General features: G+C 41.1%; 1 protein-coding gene across 1 annotated transcript in view; it reads left to right on the forward strand.

The window, feature by feature from the left end:
* RYBP (RING1 and YY1 binding protein) overlaps positions 1–23,138 on the forward strand; it is a 45,692-nt gene that overhangs the window by 17,082 nt on the left and 5,472 nt on the right. Inside the window, exons 3-4 of the mRNA XM_030501217.1 lie at positions 20,064–20,240; positions 20,347–20,445. Coding sequence (XP_030357077.1) covers positions 20,064–20,240; positions 20,347–20,445 — 276 coding nt within the window. The remainder of the gene's footprint in view (positions 1–20,063; positions 20,241–20,346; positions 20,446–23,138) is intronic.

The following is a 23,138-nucleotide window of genomic DNA, read 5'->3' on the forward strand; positions in this document are numbered from 1 at the left end:
TGATCAAAATTCTGGGTGAGTTTGATAAAAAATTAGTGTAACTATTATTCCCTTGGCTGACTGGGTGCCTCAGTTGTCTTAAACTCTTACACTCCCAACATTTAAAACCACTTCTAGGTGATGCGTTGATGTGGTGCTTAGGGACATGGGTTAGTGGCGACTTGGCAGTGTTAGGTTTGTGATTGGACCTGATAATCTTAAAGGTCTTTTTGAACCTAAACAATTCTATGAAAAAGGGACAGTTATGCTGGTACAGAACTTGGTATTTGTGTTTCTAAAAAGGTACCTTATCAAATGTATTGATTGGTGATTAATTAGAAAGTAATTGTCATGTCTAAAAAGAGAAACTTTATATTAAAATGTGATCCTACTGCTAAGCAAATGTAAGGCTGCCTCCCCTTCAGTTTTGTATCTACATTGCTTCCTGAAGTGTCAGTTTGCTCAATATTCACTGTCATTGACCTTGGATAATTAAGAAAAAAGTCTGCTGCTCTGAGGAGATAAATGCAGCTTATGTTTGGAATGTGGCTGATTAGCTCAGTTGTGAAAGTAATTTTATGTCTGTAGTTTCTGGCAGGGTGGATGCTGCCTTTCCAAGTCTTGATGTCCCTCTGTCCTGCTCCCTGATACCCAGTTGAAGCTGTTGGTGAAAGTACCCCAGGACTCCTGAGAACTGAAACTTGCAGTGGACCAGTTCAGTTTCCAGTGAAAAATAATCTAAGTTCATATAGTTGTCTTTTACTTACTGAATCACTTTTTCACTTTCCGCCTGTTTCCAGTGCAAATACAAGGCTGCAGTTGTGCACTGGGTGGGGGTTTGAGATTCCTGGCTGGTGCAGTGGCTGGAGCAGGGGTTGATGCACGTGGACTTCCCTCTTTCAGAACAGAGTTGGTGTCAGTGTTGGCTAATGGGAGCTGGAACTTGCTGGGGCCACCAGCCCTTTGTGCTGGGGTCAGAGAGGAGAGAAGCACCAGTGGAGAGCAAAGGCCAAATCATAGAAGCAACAAAAAATTTAGGAGAAGCAAACTTTTTACAGGCCTGGGAAAGTCATTTGTCAAAATTTGAAGGTAGGGGCTGGTGGGCACTAGGGTCTGTTGCCAAATCCCCTTTTGTTTTCCTCAGTGCTGCCAGCTGGGCTTCATTTCTTCTGTGTTTGCTCTCCATGAGTTACTTGGACCATTTGTAACTGTCATGCTTGTTTATGGTGTGGAGGCTGTTTGGTTTTTAAACATCTCCATGATGATCACTCAGTTGCATGGTATTTTGGTGGGCTTTTTTCTTAGGTTTTCCACATGAGATGTTCCACTACCGTATTTGTGCTGGCAAAGTACCTCGGGCTGAAGATAGTAATAAAGGTGCATTTGGGATTTTGGGGGGATTTTGGGGTTTATTTACTGATCTAATAAAACCATTTTAGGACTAGATGCTACCCAAACGAAAGCACAGCTTTGTAAGTGTAACTGCAGCCATGCTGCTTTGTGTTGGTGGTGTATTTGGTTTTTCTAGCTGCTTTCAACCTCTTTACCTTCTTTAGAGACAGTACTGTGGGGGTATTTTGCATATTTGCCACGTTGTCTTTTGTTAATACACATTAGGGCGCTGTTCCTCATGGGATGTTCAGGTGCTGGTGCGATGTCAGTAGCTATCAGGAGGATTTGGGATGGCATGCGGTTTTTACAGACTTTGCTTTTGAAACCAAATCTGCAGCCTTGAAAATCTTTGGGACTTTGTAATCTTCCCCCCTACAAGGGTATTATTATTTGGGAAATTGCATAATACTTGTTATGCAAGCAGTCTCCGCTCAGCCTCTGTGTAAGTGTATTATAGAAGAAGGTGTAATTCATTTTCTTTTTAAATTCAGGCAGCAAGTGGCACAAAATAAATCCCACAACTGAGATGTTTTAATGAAGAGAGGTTTTAATGAAGGTTGTATTCTGTTTATAACAGAGGTAAGGCAGAACTGAGCACAGCTCCAAGAAATGTTCACACCTGTTTCCACATAAAAATTCAATTCCCACCATGCGTCTGATTGTGAGAAGTGGTGATTGAGTGGACAGATTGTGTTGTGGATAAAATCAACACAGGTCTATTAAATTGAAATACATTTTTTCCTGGAATATTTCTAGTAAAGAACATCTTATGTGAAATGTATCCATACCTTGCGTTACAACATCTCATTTAATGATTTATTGCTTACACTAGGTTCTAGGTCCTTTTGCACATGTCTGTGCATGTCCTGAAATAACTCATTTTGTAGACAGCTCTCCTTTTCCTCTGCAGGCCAGTGCATAGTCTTGTTTTTGACTTTCCCTGAGAATCTGATTTTTAAAAAAGCAGGAATTGGTTCAGGGGGGTATTGCTGGGGTTGGAGGACACTGGAGCTCTCATCCCCTTTGCACTTTTGCAGGCAGGATAGGTGATGCTCAGACTCCACCGCCTTAAAATACACTGTGGCTGCTTCCCAGCATCAGGTACCTTACAAGGTTTTGCATTCAGGTTTTAGCTGTGTGCTTTGAGTATATGTGTTCAGTTCAGATAGGGTTGTTTCATGTAGTGTGTCTGAGTGGAAGAGTTACTCACTTGAACAAAAGAGAGTTAAAATGAAGCTGTTAATTGTCACAGCTGGTGACTTTTTTCTGTGTGTTGCTGCCAACTGCGAGCGCTTTAAACTCACATCCGAGGCATGAGAAGACCCATACCTCTTATCTCCACCTCCCTGAGTAAGGAAAGGAGTCATTCAATTATTCTCTGTAATTAGTGTACTTCAGTGGGTAGGCAGGTGTTAGTTATTCTCAGTCTCTTTCACTGTCTCTTACTTTACCAGGGGTGTTTGCCTACCAGTCTTCTGCTATCGCTTCTGTCCCCAGGCATCAGGGATGGTCCTTACCTGCTGAGACCTGTGTAATGGGTGGGCTGCTCCTAACAGTTGTGAAAAGGGGGGAGTTTCAGATAAGTCTAAAAACAGTCCAGCTGATGTAAAGATGTCTTGTCCAGATTGAAAGAATTTGAGAGATGCTGTGATTGCAATAACATGTGAAGTGTTTAGAGTAACTTGGTCCAATTTTGCGTGGCTGCCCTGAAAGCAGGCTTGCAGGTCTGAGAGTCTGTTTGTTTTAACTACATGGGATTGGTTTAGACTAAGCTTATATCTTCCTGCAGAAACTGTTGAACTTAAAACTGCAGACCTTCATGACCCTAGTATTGTTGTTGCTGCTGCTTTCTGTGAAATGCAGTCATAGGTATTGCAGCATCAAAAGGTTTACTCATCACTGAGTACTTGTAACCCAGGCAATTTGTTTGTGCACCTGTGTATGGTGTGGAGGGTGTGTGCGTATAGGATTAAAATAGTTTAACTGCACAGAGAACTTGGCTGGTCTGTAAAATTCTGACAAAAACTGTGTTGTGAGAATGATTTTCTCCTGTGAATGGACCAGAGGGGAGTGACCTGAAGTTCTTGCTGATACAAAAAAAATCCCCAAAACTATGAAAGAGGTTTTTGTTGTTGGAACGTGTCTTACTAAAGTGGCTGATGAGTGTGCCTGTGAAGCTGCCGTGGTGGTTGTATTTGTTTTGAACCAGTGAAGAAATACTTTGTGAAAGGCCTGGGTCCTGGTTTTGCAGTGGGCACTGTGCATGGGCATGCTTTGGCTGCTGCTCGCTAATGGGCCAGCTTCATTAGACTTGATGATTCAAGGTTCTTTTTATAAGCTTATCAGGTATTTCATGTCACTACACGTCAGTCACTGAAATGGCAGTCTTCAAGAGAACATCTGTTTGAATTAAAAATCTGCTTTCCTGAGAAGCACCTTCTCTTAGTGACTGCTTTTATCAAATACTTTGATGGGGTCTATTTTGGTGAAACTCTTGTTTTAGCTGCCACTGGAAAAACCTTTACTCAAGAGGAGCAGAGGGACTGTTGGTGAAGTGTGGTGATGGAAAAGTGCTGTTCAGGCTGAAGGTGTATATCCATACAGTGAATGCATGTGTGGCTGTAGAACAATTCCTGGTGATGCAGAAGGCAGAGCAGCACAGGATCCATATGCCCTCCTGCCAGTGCGATTCCCATTTCAGTCAACGATGCATCCCTGACCGTCAGGTCCTTGCAGCTGGTTTTGCCCCACGTGACAATTACTGCTTTATTTTGCTGCATAAAACACAACCAGGAGTGTGAACTACAGCCTGCTGAGTGTTGGATGTGCTCAGGCAGACTGAGTGACTGCTCACCTGTACTCTGGCTACAGCCACCACCACTAGCATCACTGGGAACACACGCTTGCACGGGCTCTGCTGTGGTCAGTGTGGGGCTTTGAAGGCCTGTCCTGATGTCAGATGTGTTAGATCCCAGCATTCATCTGTTAGCCACATTACAGTATTGCAAGTTCTGCGCTGCTTTATATACATTGCAGTCACATTCCTTTTTTTGGTGGTAAGGTGTAGCTGAGGTTAGGAGAACAATAGACCTGATTTTATGCCTTAATGCAAGCACACCGTTCCCAAAGGAAGTAGAGCATGACTTGTGCTCTGTCGAAATGCCATCTTTCCCTGGAAATCCCTGTAGAAGAGCTCTACTGTTGATGTCAAAATGACAAAATGACATCCTTTGCATACTTGAGTATGAGGATGTTCGGTATCCAAATTTCCTGCTATAAATGTGTGTTTAAAAGGTTTGTGTTACTCTTCCTTCAGCCCTCAGTAAGTCCTTCGCCTACCTCAGGCAAAATTAGTCCACTTGAAGTTGGTAGAACTGGTATCACGGAGGTTAAACTTCAGTGTAGGGTGGCTTGTCTGAAACAGCATTGAAGTGCACTGGTCTGTAACCAGAGATGTCTGACGTTTCCCAAGCATTTGGTCACCATACGAGCATCTACGAGGAACGTCTGCAGCCTTCACAGAAAGAGCGAAGACTTCCTTTCCAACCCATGCTGGTTAACAGTTGTGTAAGTAGCATTTAAGCTACATAGAGCTTAGACCGTGTAACTCTTTGGCTTTTCCCTCTTCACCTTTGTTACCTTCTTTCACCTTAATGTGACACTTGAGGAAATAAAATAGAAATTTTTTTCAGGCAAGCTCTGAGGTGAGGTACTGCTTTTTCCTGTAGAAGAGACTTGAAGTTTCTTCCAAGTTCAGAAGGACATGGGTACCTGAGTTTTGAATAGCAGCATGGAGTGGCTGTCGGGGTCCAGGACTGCTTGTTGGTTTTGGATGAAGCCACTTGCCCTGCACTGCCCTGGCTGCCACGGGGAGAGGAAAGAAGCTGAATAAACAGGGAAATGGTGAAATAAACAGAAACAAAACCTAACCTAGCCCCTGCCTTGGGGCGTGGGCTCGTGTCAGTGAAGCAGCTGTTTCAAGGTTAGACTTTGTTTTGTTAAAAGGGGGCACACAAAAGCTTTTCTGCTTTTGTTTTTATGCCATGATAATGATTTCTGTGTGTTTCTCTATTATTTGGCTGCTTTCAGTTTCTTCTGAGGAAGTTTATTTGAAAAGTGAGCAGTTATTGCATCATTAAGGTGGTTGCTTCAATCTTTCCTGCGTACCTCCAAGTTTTCTAGGCAGTGACCATTTTCAGGTAGTGAACTTAAGCCTATGTGTTTTTCTAAGTTGCCATTCAGTCTTTAAAGATGTTAAATAGATTTTCTGGGTTCCAGGTCAGGCTGCAAATAGTCGTGCTGGGGCATCAGTGCTCATGACCTTCCTTGTTGCTGTTCTCCATGAGCACTGGAGCTGCCGCTGCGCTGGTGTCAAGCCGTCTGGTTTTGTGGCTGCATTCGGAACTGGTGAGAGGAATAAGTGGGTTTAAAAAGCCAGTGGCAGGAGCAGGCAGGGCTGTCTCATGTGGAAAGCTTTTGCTGTTTGTACTCACCAGTTTTGATGCAGAGCAAGGGTACGAACTCCTTAGAAAGTGGTTGCTCAGCTCAGTCCACACTGTTTTCTGCAATGGATTTGAGTTCTGTTCTTTTTTTGTCTAAAAACAAGGTTGTCTTTTTAGCTTGCTGTAACTTGGAAATTTTGTTGATAAGCAATTAGCTGTGTAAATCCAGGAGGAAATTAGAGGAAGCAACATAACATAGTAGAATCTCACAAAGTCATTTTTGTAAATCTCCAGAAGCAAGTAATTTAGTCTGGTAAATGTGTATTGCCAGTGTGGTGTAGTCCTGGGGCTCAGAAGAACTTTGTGTATTTTCTTATGCTGTAATCATCCTCAAGCGAGCAACTCAGTTTGTCAGAGTTTCCCTATAGCTAAATGGAAATAAACTGAACCAAGGTGTCTTGATAAATACACCTGGGACTGAGATGTCTGGATAGTGTGATGCTGAGAGCTGGGGGATACGCTTAAACCAGAACCAAACCCAGCACAGCTGGACTGCTTAGTAGTGGTTTTCAAGACTTTGCTTTAGTTGTTCTGTTAACTGTGTTTGCTGTTATAAAATAATTGGTATATGTTTGTTAGCAGAAAAATAGGTCTATAATATGTTGTCTAAAAATCCCTGTGTTCAGTTATATAATCGGTAATCTTTATCTTCTCGGATAATTCACAAAAAATCTGTAATCTGGCATCAGATATAAAATAGAAGATCTTTGCTGTGTTGTCTGAAGAGGTTGTAGAGGATGTGCCTTGTGCTGTGCTTGAGCTTGCTGTTGTATTTTGTTGTATAGAGGAAGTGAAACTTTAGCTGTATTTTGCATATTTTTTTTCTTCCATTTCCAAGTAACATCTCTGCTGGCTTCTGTATTTCATTCATCTACAAAGAAGTTTCATTTTCATTACACTTTATAGTTAGGCATGCTGTGAAATTTGCATTTATTTGCTATTTGCACATTTTGTGGTATTTCCTTTTGTGTATTCATCCTGTAAGAATTTACAGCGGGATTTACAGAGCTGGTGTATTGCCTCACACCTGAAAATATCTCAGTGTATCTTTTACATAGAAAAATGCCCAAGCCTCAATTCTTTCTGCCCTGCCTAAATGCCAGGCATAGGTACAATGTAATGGCAACCTCTTAAACTGAAGAGTGACAATTGGCTTGGTGATAACTCATTTTTGAGTTATCTCTAAATCTTCACTGACATTATTTAGTTAACAGGAGGTGGGTTAAAAAAACCCCAAACTACTCAAATACAGAATCTTGATGTGCAGATTTAGAGTCACTGCAAGACAACAAGCAAGTGAGGATGGATGTTTTGTACAGGAAAGCCCTATGTTGGCTCTCCAGCCTTTGGTTAGAGGACCTTGCTGAATGCTTTTGCTCTTACCTTGTATATTTGTGTCTTGGAAAGCAAGCAGTGGCAAACACCCAGGCTCGCTTCTGTAATTTTTCCACCAGTAAAGTGTAGTAGCTGGAAGTTTTGGGAGCCGTCGGCCGTTGCTATGTGGACGCTGTTGGGTCCCGCTTCGTCCTGAGACTCTCCAGATGACACAGTGCATTAGGCTGACAAACCCACACGTGTTGCAGGTCAGGCAGGCTGCCAAGCGCTCAGCGCTTAGCCAGCGGGGAGAAAAGGCATTAGGAATCCCAATAATCCGCACATCAGTCTCCATGTGCTGCTTGGTCAGTGGAGACCGAGCGAGTGAACTGTGGAGAGATTGTGGGTATTAAGTGGGATGGGTAATGAAAGGCTGTGCTGGCGCTGATGTGGGGTTCTTTAAATGGAAAATGACTTTAAATGATGGTGCCAGGGCAGTTGGGGTGATTTGCAGCTGGCAGAGGTTCACAGTGTAACTGGTAGTTTTCAGTGAGACTAACCACTCCTTTAGGATGGAGCATCAGAACTGTTTTGAGGAATTAAGAAAAAAATAATTACCTTTTAACTGAATTTTTTTGCTTTCCCTCCTTGGGGCTTGTAGCGGAATGATGGCAATTCAGGGTTTTGGTTGTATAAGTTCGTGTGTGTGTGCATGTGTACAAATAAATGCAAGCCATGTGAGCATATGCAAAGCCGCAGACTAGTAGTCATCTGGATGATAACAGTGGTAGGACACTAAGAAGACAATAAAAGGAACTTTCTTGAAAAGTGATAGTTTTGTCTGGGCAAATAATCATCATTGTTATCTGCAGGTCAGGACTTGGCTTGCAGAGGACTCAGAAATGTTTCTGTTGTTTTAATCAAGTATTCCTGGCTTTTTGTTGTGCAGGATAATGCTTTCTGCTAGTTTTGTTTATAAAGGTAGCTGAGCTTCCCTGTCCTACAGTGTGCTAGGCACACACAGGTAACTCACACTGGTACTCCAAGTAGGGAACTAACAGTTTACTAAATAGGTTTCTTCTAAGGCTTTCTAGTTAGGGGGAGGAAGAGCTTCCGAATTGAGTATTGTAATATTGTTTCCTGGCAAATTTTGAAACCATCTGGGTCAGTTCCTCACGCCCAGGAGTAATAATGCTGAAAGCAGAAGTTTCTGTGCTGTTGGGCTCTCTTGTTCCCACAGTGCTTGAACAGCAGCTATTGATAACAGCCCAATGCTTGACTCCGGCGTTCCAGATTGTCCTGTGTTGTGCCGGATGGAGCCAGACACCCCGAGTTGTGCATCTGTGTTCAGTTACCAGATTGTGTTCAGAGGACACAATGGGAAAAAGAGCTCCTCTGAACACACGGTGGCCTCTTGAAAAGGCATGTCTGCCTTGCTTCATCATCCTTCAGAGCGCCTTTTATTTCTTGCTGTGTTTAGAAAAGCAAACTGATTTATTGAGCACTTAGGTTTCCTCCTAAAGCATTAACAGTGAGTATTTCACACCAAATTGTGCTGGAAACAGGGTATGAAGGAGTAGGTGGGGTACTTCTTCCCAGTACCAATGGGTAGCAGTTCCTTATGCTGCTGCTTGGTGCTATGCGAGCTTCCCAGGCAGCACTGGGAGCAGTGGAGCAGTGTCCCCTCCACGTTGCAGCAGTCCTGATGTCTCTCTTAAATTGCATAGCTGCTGCAGGCTGTGTAGCTTTGTTGGCAAAGCTATACTCCTGGTTGTTCAAGGACTCTTGAAATGTCATTTCATATGAAAGGAAATCCTATCATTGATGTCTCTTTAATAAAAAGGAGGTTTTGCTGGCTGAGAAAACTGTGTCTCTCATTTAGGTAAAGCCTGCAGTGTGTGATGTAGCTGAATTAAAATTGCTGCCTTGCTCAATTTGCTGCCTTCTTATTATTTTTTTAATTATTTTTATTATTAATGGCATCCCTAGGGATTTAGAGCCTATTGAGTCTATTCAGCATCTGTTGTAGAATTGGTAGTTTCTCATTTTGTTTCTATGTGAACTTAGCCTGGTTGTTACATCATAGAGAAGTATACAGTGTTCCAGTGCAATGCAAGCTCAGTGAGACTTCACTGTGATAAACCAGCCCACCCTTGCATTGTCAAGGGACTCTGCAAAAGAGTTCATCGGTAGAAGTTTTAGGGTTTTTTTAAGCAAAGCTGTTATGCCTCTCTATGCATAGGTCAGGTAGCCAGGTTATCTGCACTTCTCGAAGAGTAAATTGTATGTAAATTTAAGCATTATGCTATAGTGACTGGAAACCCTGTGATGTAGTTCTTGCTAGTGACCATCGCTCACAGGTTTGTAGGCTGTTTTAGTCCTGTCAGTTCTGAGTTTAGGACAGTATTTGACAGGGTGACAGCGATGGCAGAACAATGACTCTTGATCTGTCTGCATCAGAGCTGACTTTAAAACTTGGAGCCTAAGTATGCAAGTTTATAGAAATTCATCTTGTTTCAAAGTTCAAATTTACCTTCCATTTGCTAGCAAGTTAATGGATGTTGGAAATGTGTTGTCAAAACACAAATTCTGGACCGATGATATTGGTGTGCAACTTCAAAACCTTAAAATCCCATTCAGCTGTAGCTATACAACAGGTGGTGTTTTAGACTTCATTAAATTTTGATTTTTTTGCAGACATAGATTAGACCATATGAAATTCTCTCTTAAAAACAATAATTAACAGGCTCCTTTGGGAATGGTACTATATATGCCATGCCACATTATTAGGCATTGTACTCAAATTTGGAGATGCTTGAGCTTGTTAACAAATGCTTTTATAACTCATCTTCCTTAGAAGAGTACAGGGTTTCTTTGTGCGCTTTTAAGAAGGATGCTTTTGGAAATGTATTTTGTTTTAGTATGAGCTTTTGGGGAGGTGATCAACTTCAGCGTTTAACTGACTTTTGGTAGGGAGCTCCTTTTCTCAGTATCTCTTCTTTTTATTGCTCGTTTTCCAAATTTGGTGTCTCTCCTGTGATTTCCAAGTATGAAACTTACGTATCCTAAAACCTGGAGACAGATGCTCCCAAATGGGACATGTCAAGCTGGATTAAAGGGTGATGTGTACATGACAATTTCTGTTGCTACTCAAAATTTCAGTGTCTGAAGTGGAAAGATGTATATTAGCAGCAGCGATAAAGCACTTCTGTAACACCAAGTCTGGTATTCCTAGTTTTTAGCTTTAGTTACAGCTGCTAAAACTATTCTTCAGATGGTCATTATTTTAGTTTATAAGACAACCATGAGCAGTTGCTTTGGGGAATCTACGTGTTAAATTTCCATCAGACTCATTTATACCCTCATGCTGTCAACTACACCTTCTTACTCAACAGGAAGTTTTGAACCCATCCGCTTTCATCAGGATTATACATAGCTTAATAAACAGTCAAATAGGAAGAAGTAAAGTAATTGATTTTGTTTTAGATCTGAGTGTTTTATTATGCACATCTTGGTTGCTGCCAGCTTTATGAACTGTTTTCAAATTTTTGCTAGTGAGAGCAGCTTATTTTTGACAAGCAAGTGAAATGGCCTTAGTTTTGTCATCATTCTGTTGGTGATAGGCAAGTAAATTTTGTGCTGGGATCAGTGAATTTTCCATAATGATTTTGTAAGTCCTTGTAAATCACGGAACATTTGGTATTTCACAGTAAGGTGTGTCCGTAGATGAAAACACCAGAAGCAGCTGCACAGCACATTTACAACCTGCTGAAGCACTGGTTTGAATTTTCAGTGATGGATTAAACCGAAGCTCCGAGTGGATCAGTGAATGGGTCAACAGCATGATGAGGGCGGTTGCAATAAGTTTCTAGAAGTGAAGCTTGTGCAGCACTTGCAACATGTGACTAAAATTACTGGGACCAAAAAAAATTGCACACCTGAGAAGAATGACTTGGTAATCTCAAGGCCATCTTTTTCTTTACATTTACGGTCGCAGCTCATTTCATAAACTCTTGGTTGTGGATATTGTATAGATTAGCACAATTTTTCTTCTGCTGTAGAACTTCTTCCCAACAAATGCAATAAATCAGTAGGAAGCAGTGCTTTTTGCTGAACGCTTTGCTGTGGGCCTAACTACTACTGGTGGTAAGCAAATGCTTAGGCAAAGAGCAAGAAGAGGAGTTGTAAAGTTCTTCTTGTTCAGCTGAAATTTAGGGTGATGTTGCAATTGGGAATTGATGCCACTGTAATCTGTTACATATTACAAATTTTATTTTAAGCAGGGGAGATGTATTGCACTCTTTTCTTCTTAATTTTTGTTTGTTTTTTTAAATGGCCATTTAAAAAAATCTTAATAAAAAATAATTTTTCCTGTAAAATAGTGGAACAAGAAAGAATCAAAAACTAATTCTGGCTATGTACTTTTGTCTTAGATTTCGTATATACTCATGAATCAGAAGTAGTTTTACAATGTTTGTAAACTTAATGAAATTGTGATTATTTGGGCAGTTCTGCGTCCTCATCAAACAAGGCAAAACATGCTTAAAATGTGGTGTTTTGCCACATCTTCACTTATTTTGCCTTTATTTAGATATATATACACACAGCCAAATATATATACACACCCACAAGCTCTTGCAGTGCCCGCTGATGGGGAGCTGTGCAGGTCAGCATCACACAGCCAGCACAGGCAGGCATGGGGGCTGCAATCTCCTGTAGCTCCAGGGATGGAGCCGAGACTGTCTGGGAGCAGTTGCCATCATTGGAGCAGGCATTTTTCAAGGATTCAGACTAGGCAGAGAAGGCAGCTGCAGGGTGAGCATCTGCTGGACACCCTTGGGGCATTCGTTGGCACTTGTTAGCTGCTGCAGATGAGAGATGAAATTATCTCCTGTTGCAGCTTAGGTAGGTGCTACAGATGAGAAGAGGAGCAAGACTGCCAGTGCTGTGCGAGCTTCCAGGCAGGCTCTTACTCTAAAAGGAGCAGCAGAGCAGTATTTCTTCCAAAACTTCAGCATTGCTTTTGTTTTGCTTCCTGCAAACATAGTAAGTTAAGTTTTATGGTATTAGCAGTTAAGTAAACGTCAAGCTCTCTTCCAATAACTGATACTCATCATTGTTATTTACCATCACTGCTATTTTCCATCCACAGTCCCATGTCAAAGAAGCCTTGTACTTAACTCTTCTTTTTCCTATTTTGTGATTTCAAATTAAATAGTTGAAAAAGGGGAGAGTTGTTGCTCTTGAGAAGTGCTGTTGCGCATGAGTCTTTGTAGGGATGGCTCTTCGTCCTCCAGAGTGTGCAGGAGTTTGTTTGCTGCAAAGTCTTACTTTACAGCAAACTTGGTATCATGAGTCCACCACAGAGGTTTATCAGAATAAACCTGTGGTCCAAAATGTGCACCATATAATGTTAGACATCTCTTTTTTTAATTATTTTTATAGGGTTGTGTGGTAGAGAAGGACAAATAGGGCAGTATGGTAAGCACAGCCCATAAGACTAGATGCAAAATACCCAGGCTTACGATCAATCTCAGGCTCGGAACTTCATAACCAGAAAGCCCAGTCTGTGATTTATCAATTTCCCTTAAAAAAACAAACCAAACCAACCCCCAACCCCATAAAACAAAACAAAACAAAGTTTTGTGCAAGCTCTGTACAGTTGCAGAACTGCAATCAGTGGTGCTTCTCCACTGAAAATTTTCCAACAAATTCCCTACTAGCCCTGTTCCCTGGAAGATGTTTCGTACTTAATTTGATAGGAGGTGAATGGTCCTGATTTGCTTTGACGTTTGGATTTGTGGTAGTGTCTGCAGATGGTGTTTGTAGTTTCCAGTTCTGTACTATATTCGAATGGGTGTTTTGAGAAATTATGTGACGACTCAGCTTCAGGATGGCAAAATTGTGGTTAAAATGCTTCCAAAAACATCTTATGGCCCTGACTTTAAACTGTTTGTAATGGAATTATGTGAAACAATGTATGTTAAAAAAGAACTGTGGCAATATTAGAAAAATCTATTACACTGAGCTATTCAGCAGTTGGACTGAAATAGTTTCGTAGATCATTTCTGGGACTCTTTTAGAACTGACTTTGTGATTTTTAGCATATTTTCACTAAGGAAAAAAACCCCAAACAAAAAAACCCCCAGAAACGTGAGCTGCAAAATCTGTGCAGTGGCAACTCTGAGAATAAACCTCTGATTTATAGGCTTTGATTTGTAAGTATGCCCAAATAATTAAAAATAAGCAATGCTAAGGCTCACGTCACAAGTGAGAATTGAGTATTCCTTCTACAGGCACCATTCAAAGAGCTTCAGCTACCCTGTAGTGACACAGAGGCAGTGACTAGCTGCCTTCCAGCAAAATGTGTGGTGTAAGTGGAGGTGACAGCCTGCATTTCACTTAATCAAATTGAAATGGTAAAGTTACTCACCCTAAAAGGCAGGGAGCTAGCAGCTTTGTGAGATCACTAAATATTAGGTACTGTGGATAATTCTGAACTTTTTAAAGTTTAATACCTAAGTACTGTGGAGGGTGTTCAAATTGAGAAATGACCTGAAGTCTAAGAACTTCTGGTGGACAAACATAACGTTGAAAATAACTCTTCTTCTGAAATCTGAACAGCTCAAGGTTTGTTGTTGTGGCCAGCAATAGTTATCACAAAGCTGAGGCTTCTTTATCTCTGCTTTTCTTATTCTTGGCTCTTTCGATAAGAGGCAGTGGCTGGATGGTCAAGGAGGATATTGAATAGTTTGTTGGAGGCTTTCTAGAGGTGGCCATACACTCTTAAATGTACTTAGTTTATTTTGTGGTGGGTGATTGTTTTGTTTGTGCGAAGCTGTTACTTTCACCTTTCTTTCCCAAATGTTCAGACTTAACACTCAAGAGTCTTTAAAACACATTGCTGTGCCAGCCCAGAAGTAGATGTTCCTTAGATTAACTTCTGTATTTTTAAACATCTCTATTTCAAATAAAAACACAGCATTAGCACATTCAAGGAAAATTCTTTCAACAAGATATTGCTCAGTCACATATTTCTTGTTGTTTGTATCCTTCTAGTCGTCTTCTACTGTTTTATCATTGCCTTGTGATGTTGTATTACATGGAGAACTTCTTGGATAAATGTATACAGTTTCCATATTGCTCCTGCAGTTGTACACCAAGGACAGCTTGTTCATTCATCCTTGTTGCTGAAAAGGACTGTATGGTCATCACAGATGATCAGGAAAATATGCATGCAAGAGTGAGTGCTCACCTGGTCATGGTTGGGGTTTAATATCTCTAAAGCTTTGGTTCTTCTGAATGTAAAATTCTTTTAAGGGGATGTTAATGTTCATGGGTTAGTATCTAACCTTGCTTTACAGTATCACTCAGAAGTATGCTGATTGTATTATTGATCTGGCAGTGTTTTATAAACACGCATGGAAATGCCTTTAGTCTTGTTTTCTTGTTTTTCTTTGAGCAAAGATATACTCGTGTGACTGGGATTATTAAAATAATCATGTACTTCACACTGCACAGCGAATGAAACACTTCTCAAAGAAACGGCGAGCTGTGCAGAGGTCTGCTGGTATCGCCGCTTGCATCAAAGCCAGAACAGCATGAAATTATCCAAATCCTCAGTACTTCATGTTACATGAGGCTTTTGGCTCTGAAATCCCACTCGATGCCACTTTCATTCTTCTGATAACATAGTTGTAAGAATGCAAGAGCATTTGTAATTAGATCCACATTTCTGGGGATTGCTGGAGTTCCTCAAGATCTCTGTGTTGCTGCGGGTATCAAGCCAGTTGCTGTCTCTGCTCCGCTGTGTCCGCAGGAGGTGGGTGGTTTGCCTTTTCTCAAGGCAGCAGGACCAAGGAAATCCCAAACATATACAGAAATTAGGGTCACATAAAAATATGGTGAAACTTAATCCTCCTATATCCCTGTCAAAATCCAGGTCTGAGTAACTACCATGTGTTGAATGTGCAGTGATTTGTGCTGCTCTAGTCCTAAGCCCAGTTGCAGGGGCTATGAGTGGAGCAGTAGATTTCCTGGGCAGCAGCGCTCTGGCTTTGGTCCCAAAAGGGGTTTTAAAGGAAAGCTTTGAGATAGAGAAGAAAATGCAAGTAGTAAAACACTGTGAGATGCTTGCCAGAACCTTAAAAATACGGTTGTTGTTTTTGTTGTTGTTGTTGTGGCTTTTTTGGGGGGGGGGGGGGTTGGGGTTGGTTTAAAATTATTTATTATTTTTTCTTCAGGAGCACAGTAACATGGGCAGTGAGCCCTTCAGGAAAAGTCTTGCATTTATTACACTTCCTATGAGCCAAACGTCCCAGTGTTGCTTCATATGACAATCTGAGGGTATAGTATTTGCAGGCATTATATTTCTCTGCAGGTTTGTTACTAAAAGGTAGTAAAGAATATTTGTGTGCATCATTTACGGTAGTTGATGGTAAATACCAAGGTGCCAAAGCTATGCTCAGAATAGACAAATGTATTTCAGCTCTTTGTGCCTTAGTATGTCTTTGCTGCAAAGATTGTGAATGATTGTGCAAATATCTGCTTCTGTGATGTAAACTATGTTTAACTAGTGTGAAACAATTTATTTGGCTGAAGGTAACTTTGAAAGCACAGTTTAAACCAGTTTAATTGCTCTTAGTTTTAAAGGGGTTGAAAAAAAGAAAGAAGATAACGTTGATGTATTTGTCAAGTCAGTGTTGGATCATAATGGTTGAGTCTTTACCCAGAATGTTGCTTAAGTTAGGGGAGAATTGTCCAAGCAAAACACAAGTCCATCATAATGTTCCTTCAGGTAGAAGGAAACGTACCTATTTCAGATAATTGATCAAGCATTTGGGGTCTGCTTAGGAATTCAAGAACCAAGTGTAATACTAAGTATTGCAACTCTTCAAATTTCTTTTTTTTTTTTTTGGATGTTGAGACTTGTTAGCTGTGGTCTGTGTGTAATGTTGATACTTTAAACCTTCTAGTAAATGACAATATACATGTTTCTTAAGTGCAAGTGCTGGTTAGAAAGCTTGGAAGAGACTGAGTTAGGGTTTTATTTTTTTTCTCATTTATATGTATTCTTTGTTTATATGAACCATTTAATGTTACAGAAAGCAAGGTGATTAAAAATGCTTAATACTTATTTCTGCAGCTGTTTATTCTTACAATAAAAATATAAAAATGTTTTTGACTTTCTGTTCAGGTTTTGACTCCAAATTCTGCAGTAGAAGCCAGGGCATGTTAAATCGTTGTAGCCCAAGTGGGAATGAGGCTTGTTTATCTCCACTGATATTTCTTTCTTCTTCCGTGTTCAGATTCGGCAAGGGAAAACAACTAGTATCCACTGCAAAGTATTAGTGACTTTAGTTTTTTCTTTTTTTTTAAAAGGCAGTACAAGCTACCTGCTGCCACAGCTGGAGCAGAGTTCACAACACTCATGAGGGTGGCTGCTGTGACAAACAGCATGACTAGAGTACAGATCGCTGTAGAGGTAGGAATGGTGTCTGCAGGAATGATCTGCAAGGGCACATAGTGATAGGACAAAGGGGAATGGCTTTAAACTGAAAGAGGGGAGATTTAGATTAGATATTAAGAAGTTCTTCCCTGTGAGGGTGCTGAGGCGCTGGCACAGGGTGCCCGGAGAAGCTGTGGCTGCCCCATCCCTGGCCATGTTCAAGGCCAGGTTGGACACAGGGGCTTGGAGCAACCTGCTCTAGTGGATGGTGTCTCTGCCCCTGGCAGGGATGTTAAAGGTAGATGATCTGCAAGGCCCCTTCCAACCCAAACCATACTGTGATTCTGTGGTCTTTGCTAGGGGTGTTGGGTTAGATCAGTGTTTGCCCTTGAAGTGTTTTTTTGGTAGGCAGGGAAACTTGGATCAAGTTTTGGATGTTGCAGCTACTTTACTCGATTATGGTTACTATGGTTATAGTTTGCTGTGGTTAGAAATGTGCTGCTCTGCTTGCTTTGCTTGGCTTTTTTGTAGGGTTTGTAACCAGTGTATTCTGGCTGTAGTGGCAGCGTGTGTCTTGAAAGATTTTATTGCTATTATTATTACTATTAGTGTGCCAGTTGCTTAACTTACCTGTTTTTTAACCTTCCTAAGCTTGCTGCTAGCATGTGAAATGGCCAAATTAGGAATTGGAAAGTGAATGGGTTATTTGCATTATTTAAAGTAAATAAATAAATCTGTTCTAGTAGATGTTGAAACATGCTCGGTGTTGACAGGACTCTCAGCAGCTTTCTGCTTCCTTCCCTGGTGTGGCAGGAGAAACTCCACCAGCAGGGCTGGTGCCCCTTCCTGCAGGTCCCTTGTCTGCACACGCGGCTGCCTGCTCTCTTCCCTTTCGGTTTGGGGTTTGCCCTTACCAGAGAGCCATCCTGGCATGTAAGCAGGAGTATGCAAATAATGGGGTTTGGAGACGTTGTGCTAGTTATGCCAGTGGCTGGCCAGAAAGTGATAAAACTTAATAAATGTACTGTGCTGTCACAGATAAGGACTGGAAGAGCACGGGGCAGAGTGTCTCTGCAGGGGCAATTCATGTCTGGTCTTTTTTGGATTCCAGCCTTCTGTAGGGAAATGCAGTGTGCTTTATTTATGTATTTTATTATTACTTTAGTTTAGTTGAAGTTTCCATTTTAAAATTTGTATCTTCACTCAAGCAGTGCCGCACCCCTGCAACAGGAACGGCAGCTCAGTCACTGCGGAGATTGGATGTTAGCCTTAGGAATAACATCACAAGCAGGCACGTCGGAGTTGTGCAAAGTAGAACTTTGAAGGTGCTCTCAGATTCTTGAAGTGGGATTTCCCATGAATGGCTCGGGTTTCTGGCCTAGCTGGCTGTGTAAACGGCAAATAACTGTAAGTCTGAGCAGAAGTGGCAGCTTCAAGCAGTGAGGTTAATCAAGTATAATCATGTAGGGAGATGGTATCTGCCCTCTCTTTGAAGATTTCTTGATACTTTATCTCTTCTTTTTCCTTTTTTGAGTAGGTGGTTAGCAAGTTGCTTGACACAAGCTACTGTTGTCAGCTTTTAGTGTGGTTGCATCAATCTGAAAGTCTTTCCCGTGTAACCAAAACACTTCTTCTGACGTGTTTATTCTCAGTCATGCAGACAGAAATTGCTATATATGGGACTTTAAATGCAAGGATGCTAAATATCTTCTCTGTTCTGTGGAACAGGTAACTGCTTGATCTGATCTGCAAAATGTTTCAGCATCATAATTGTTCAAGGCTGAAGACCAGATGATCTTTGCTCAGAAGTGTATGCAGATTGTAGCATAAAATGAGTTAAGAGTTTCTATCTTGGGTGAAAAATCCATATGCCACTGGTGTTGAGACAGGTCAGGGGCCTGATTACAACCTATTGCATGGTTTATAATAACCTGTGGTAGTGAAATGAAATCAAATATTTGAGTGTATCTGGTTTCAGTAAGAACATCTTGGTACCATTATACAGAAAACAAGTGTCGAGAGGTTTATTAGATACCTGGATTTTCCTGTGACAGGGAGTAGAACTTCTCTGGGTGTTCTGTTGACTGTGTCATCTCTAAATGCAGATATGAGCAATTACTGGTTTGTACTTTTTTTTTTTTTTTTGCTTTATCACACGAAGTCACTAAGTAGCTTATTAAAGTCTCTCAGATGTTTGTAGGAAAAACTGGATGCAAGTACAGAGCTCTGCAGCAGAAACCCTTGGGTTTCTGTGTGCCAGTTGTGACTTAATGATACTTGTGTAGTGTTTTCCTTGGCAATCTGTTGTAGTCTGATGTAAAATATTTGAATCGTATTTATGACCAAGATAACAGCTATGGACGTGCTCGAGCAACTGTTGCAATTAGTAGTCATCTCATAATGGATGACTAATGGAGTCAATAACTTGATTTTCTCCTTCCCCTCTCTTCCCCCGCCCCACCTCCCCCAGCTGTGTGGACACAGGGAGCATAGATCTTTCTGGCATGTTGAAGGGGTTGAATTGATCATAAGTAGTCTTGAGTGTTCGAAGTATAAGCAGCTTTGTGATGTGCCAGGCCAGGAGGGAGAGGTTTTAAGCTGTTATGCTGAGAGGATGTTAGTTTGGATGAGGAATGCAGGAGAGATGAAGGTACAAATTTCTACAAGATATGTGAGGACCAATAACCAAGCTATTGGTTAATTGCAGGGCTACTTTTCTGTGGAAATCATAATTTGAAATGGAAATAGTCTTTGAAAGACAGTTTGCTTGTGTATTTTGTCCCAACACCATTGGGGATTGCAGACAATAGTGGAAGGATGGTGTGTCGGAGGCTGGCACTGCTGTTCCCACGTGGAACCATGAATGCCCTCTTGTCTTCTGTCCTCCTGCCAGTGAGCTTCGGTCCCAACCCTTGGGACAACGTCATCTCAGTTACCTTCTCTTGTTCTTTGTTATTTGTGCAAGGTTTGCTGCTTTGGGGAACCAGAAGCTCATTTGAAAAATTAAATTGAAAGATACGAAGGAGACTGATGTTTATTGGGAAACTTCCTTTTATCACTCTCTATTCTTCTCTTGAAGTGTACCCACAGCATGTGGCTGGCAAATTTCTTGAAAGCTGCTTTTTTGCAATTGTCCTCTCCAAACTGGCTGTGATTTCATGACATGGATGGAAGAAAGGGGGCATTACACTTGAAAAAAATAAGACTAAAAACTGATGAAACAGCAGTTTAGATTATTTCTCAATTTTAAAAATTTCATCTTGTTTGGTAGCAGCAGTAGTATTTCACATTAAATAAGGACATCCATTTGCTTCTTTAAGTCAAGTGTTCTTCCCTGGTTGCCAAAATAAGTCTTCATACTGCTCTTGGTGAAGTCATTTTCATTGTGTAAAATTAACTGTAGATCTCTCTTCTTATTGTCATTATAGAAAACCTAGAATAAACTCTCAGTTGGTGGCACAACAAGTTGCCCAACAATATGCAACCCCACCACCGCCTAAGAAGGAGAAGAAGGAGAAAGTGGAAAAACAAGACAAAGAAAAACCTGACAAAGAGAAGGAAATTAGTCCAAGTGTTACAAAGAAGAATGCTAACAAGAAGACTAAGTAAGTTTGAAGGATGCACTATTAGACGTGGTGTGGTTTCAATAGCACTGTGTCCTGCAGTACAACTAACATCATCCTCTCTCCCTCTTCCTTCCAATTCTTACAGACCAAAGTCAGACATTGTGAAAGATCCTCCTAGCGAAGCGAACAGCATACAGTCTGGGAATACTACAACAAAGACCAGCGACTCAAATCACACTTCAAGGTAACTTTATACTATAGTTAAGCTTTTGGTATCTGAGAACTGAGTTAAATAGTGGACACTGTGGTTTTGTTTGGTTTTTTGAATGGACAGAGAGTACTGTCTAACCCACAGAGCCTGCTGGTGTTAGTATGGCAAGACCATCTATCAGTGGCTATGAGCCTTCTCAGTGTACAAGCACTCAGACACTTTGCTGGTTAGGACAGATTCAGGCATTGGAAATATTTGCTCTGTTGTCCACTCAGTTTTCATTTCTCTGCTAAAATAATCATATTGTCAATTGGGCAGTAATGCTTTTGGCATAAAACACAGTGGGGGAAAAGTATTAACCAGCATTTGTAGTGGTCTGTAACAAATTCTTATCACCAGTCGATAGCAGTAACAAAGGTCACTTTTTTACTTCTTTATGTGTAATTTAGTCACTTTAATTGTAAATTTTCCAAGTATCTTGGATTAAAAACCTGCATGAACAGCTTTGTTAGAATCTTGCTATCAACAAAAAGCATGAATGGGTGGTTTTGTATTTGTCTTATGATTCAGATGAGTAGCTGTCTGTGGAGAAAGGTTTCTTCGTAGTCTTGCCTCTACCAATACTCTATGCTTGTTTTCTTTAAGTGGCGCCTTGTGCTTTATTTCTTAAATCAAAAATTGAGCATCAAAGAGCAGTTTTTATATTATTGAACTTGGAGAGCTATAAGACGCAGAATTCAACAGGGCACTTTGCCTATGTGGGCTATAGAAGAATTGCATCTCTTTTTAAAACATGCTGTAATAAGTATTTTACAGTGAAGCCACATGAACTGAAGCAGTATTAGTTAGCTGCAAACAGTTGTAAAGCACATGGGAAATATGGTTTGCACTGCTGTTAGCATTAAGGCTTGCAAGACATGACTGCAGAAAACTTGTCTTAGAAGTTTTTAAGTAATAGCGTGAATATCCTTTACATGATAACTCACTTGAATGTAGTGAGGGCAGTGTGATATTTGCTCTGCTAGAAGACCCAGCTGTTCGCAGGGACTGCTGTTAAGTCTTCCTCAGCCCCTGAAGATCAAAGTGTCCATTCCTCATTTGATTAGAGAAATATAGCTTTATTGCAGTGATTTATTTTTCCCTGTTCTTTTTTGAATGGTACTTATTTTCAGACTTAAGATGCAGGAGACTTGATGCACTTGACTGGCATAATATTAAATTGATAGATTACGTGAAATAATTGTTTTTACTCCTTGAAGGAGTCACTCTGTCTACTGCATAGTCTTCTAGTCTTTTTGTGGCAAGCTTCTGTCATTCCTAATTAATCCTTAATAATATCAGGTCTAGCTGGATGTTTTTAAGGGATACATCATCTGCTTCCGTTCTTAAACAGTCTTTTTAAGTGTTCAGTTTAGTGGAACCTTTCTTGCAGTTCACTGCTCTCAGGAGTGCTGTCTTTTTAAAGGATCTGTTTTTTACACAACTTACCTGTTCAGATTTTTTTATGCCCAGATTTCTTAACTGCCATTGTAAATTGGCTTTTAAGATCCCTGGATATTTAAGAAATCCTTTTTGAACTTTTTGGATCGTTTCTGACAAAATCTCTTGGTCTGTTCCATGCCTTCCTGTGCACTTTCACATTTAGTATTTCGAAACACCTTTCTTATTTGGCCATAAACCCTTTTAGCTATAAACATGAAACATCAGGGTGTTTAATATTGCAGAATAACACGAATGGGCCCATCCCTTTGCCTTCTATAGGAAACAAAAATTGCATGCATGCGCTGAAAAGATTGTAGGTTTCCATCTGTGCTTCATCAGCTCTTTGCACAGGGGAGACCCCTAAAATTGCCTGCAGCAGTGGTTGGAGAACTCAGTTCTAAAACTGACATTGAGAGTATGTTCGTGAGCAGGGCTGTGGAGATATCCTGCGCCTCAGCCCTGCTTCCGACCAGTCCTTCCGTGTTACTTTGTCTTGGCATTTAAAAGTGCAGGGGCAGTTTCATTCAGGTGCTTGGTGCACGGCTTATCTCAAAGGCTGCTGCTAGCAGGAGCTTTTCTGGGCAGAATGCAGCTTAGGCCATATGAACTCTTTTCTTTCTTCCTTTTTTTGTCCCCTAAATGCCACTATCAGCGCTGGCTTTTGACAAGCAACAGCAGGAGTGCATGTTCAACCTTGTAGAAAGGTGGAGGCAGAAAGATCTGTTTCAGTATCTGGGCCAGCATTTTTTGGACTCTTTCTGAGTACAAGAGAAAACAAATGACCCAGGCAAATTACAGGAAGAACTGGGTTTCCTAGAGGAACTTGGGGCTTAGGGAGGAAAATACGTATGTGTACTACGCTTCCGGGAACGCTTGCTGCTGTGTTTGCTACTGATGCTTTGAGGGCAGCCTGCGTCTGCTGAGACGTTATCTGAAAGCTGATGGAAAGCCCAAAACATGCTGATCTAGTTGGTCGGTCTTGTTAGCCACAAACAAGGTGACATCATTTCATCTAGCCTGTGGTTACGTGTTGAATTTGCCAGCGCCTGCAAGTGCGTATGTACAGCGCATACATGTGGGTGTGTGTGTCTCACTGCTGCGGGAATTCACTCAGCTCAGCTGTGGGTTTGAAAAGGCTGGTCACTGAACCAAGGGGCTGTTGCAAGTAGGAGGTTTTACTGACAGTTACCCCAGTGCAGCAGTATTTGAATTGTATTTTCTATCTATTAGAAAGGCTTTTCCTG

This window comes from Strigops habroptila, chromosome 11 (assembly GCF_004027225.2).
Source record: "Strigops habroptila isolate Jane chromosome 11, bStrHab1.2.pri, whole genome shotgun sequence".
Lineage (NCBI taxonomy): Eukaryota > Metazoa > Chordata > Aves > Psittaciformes > Psittacidae > Strigops > Strigops habroptila.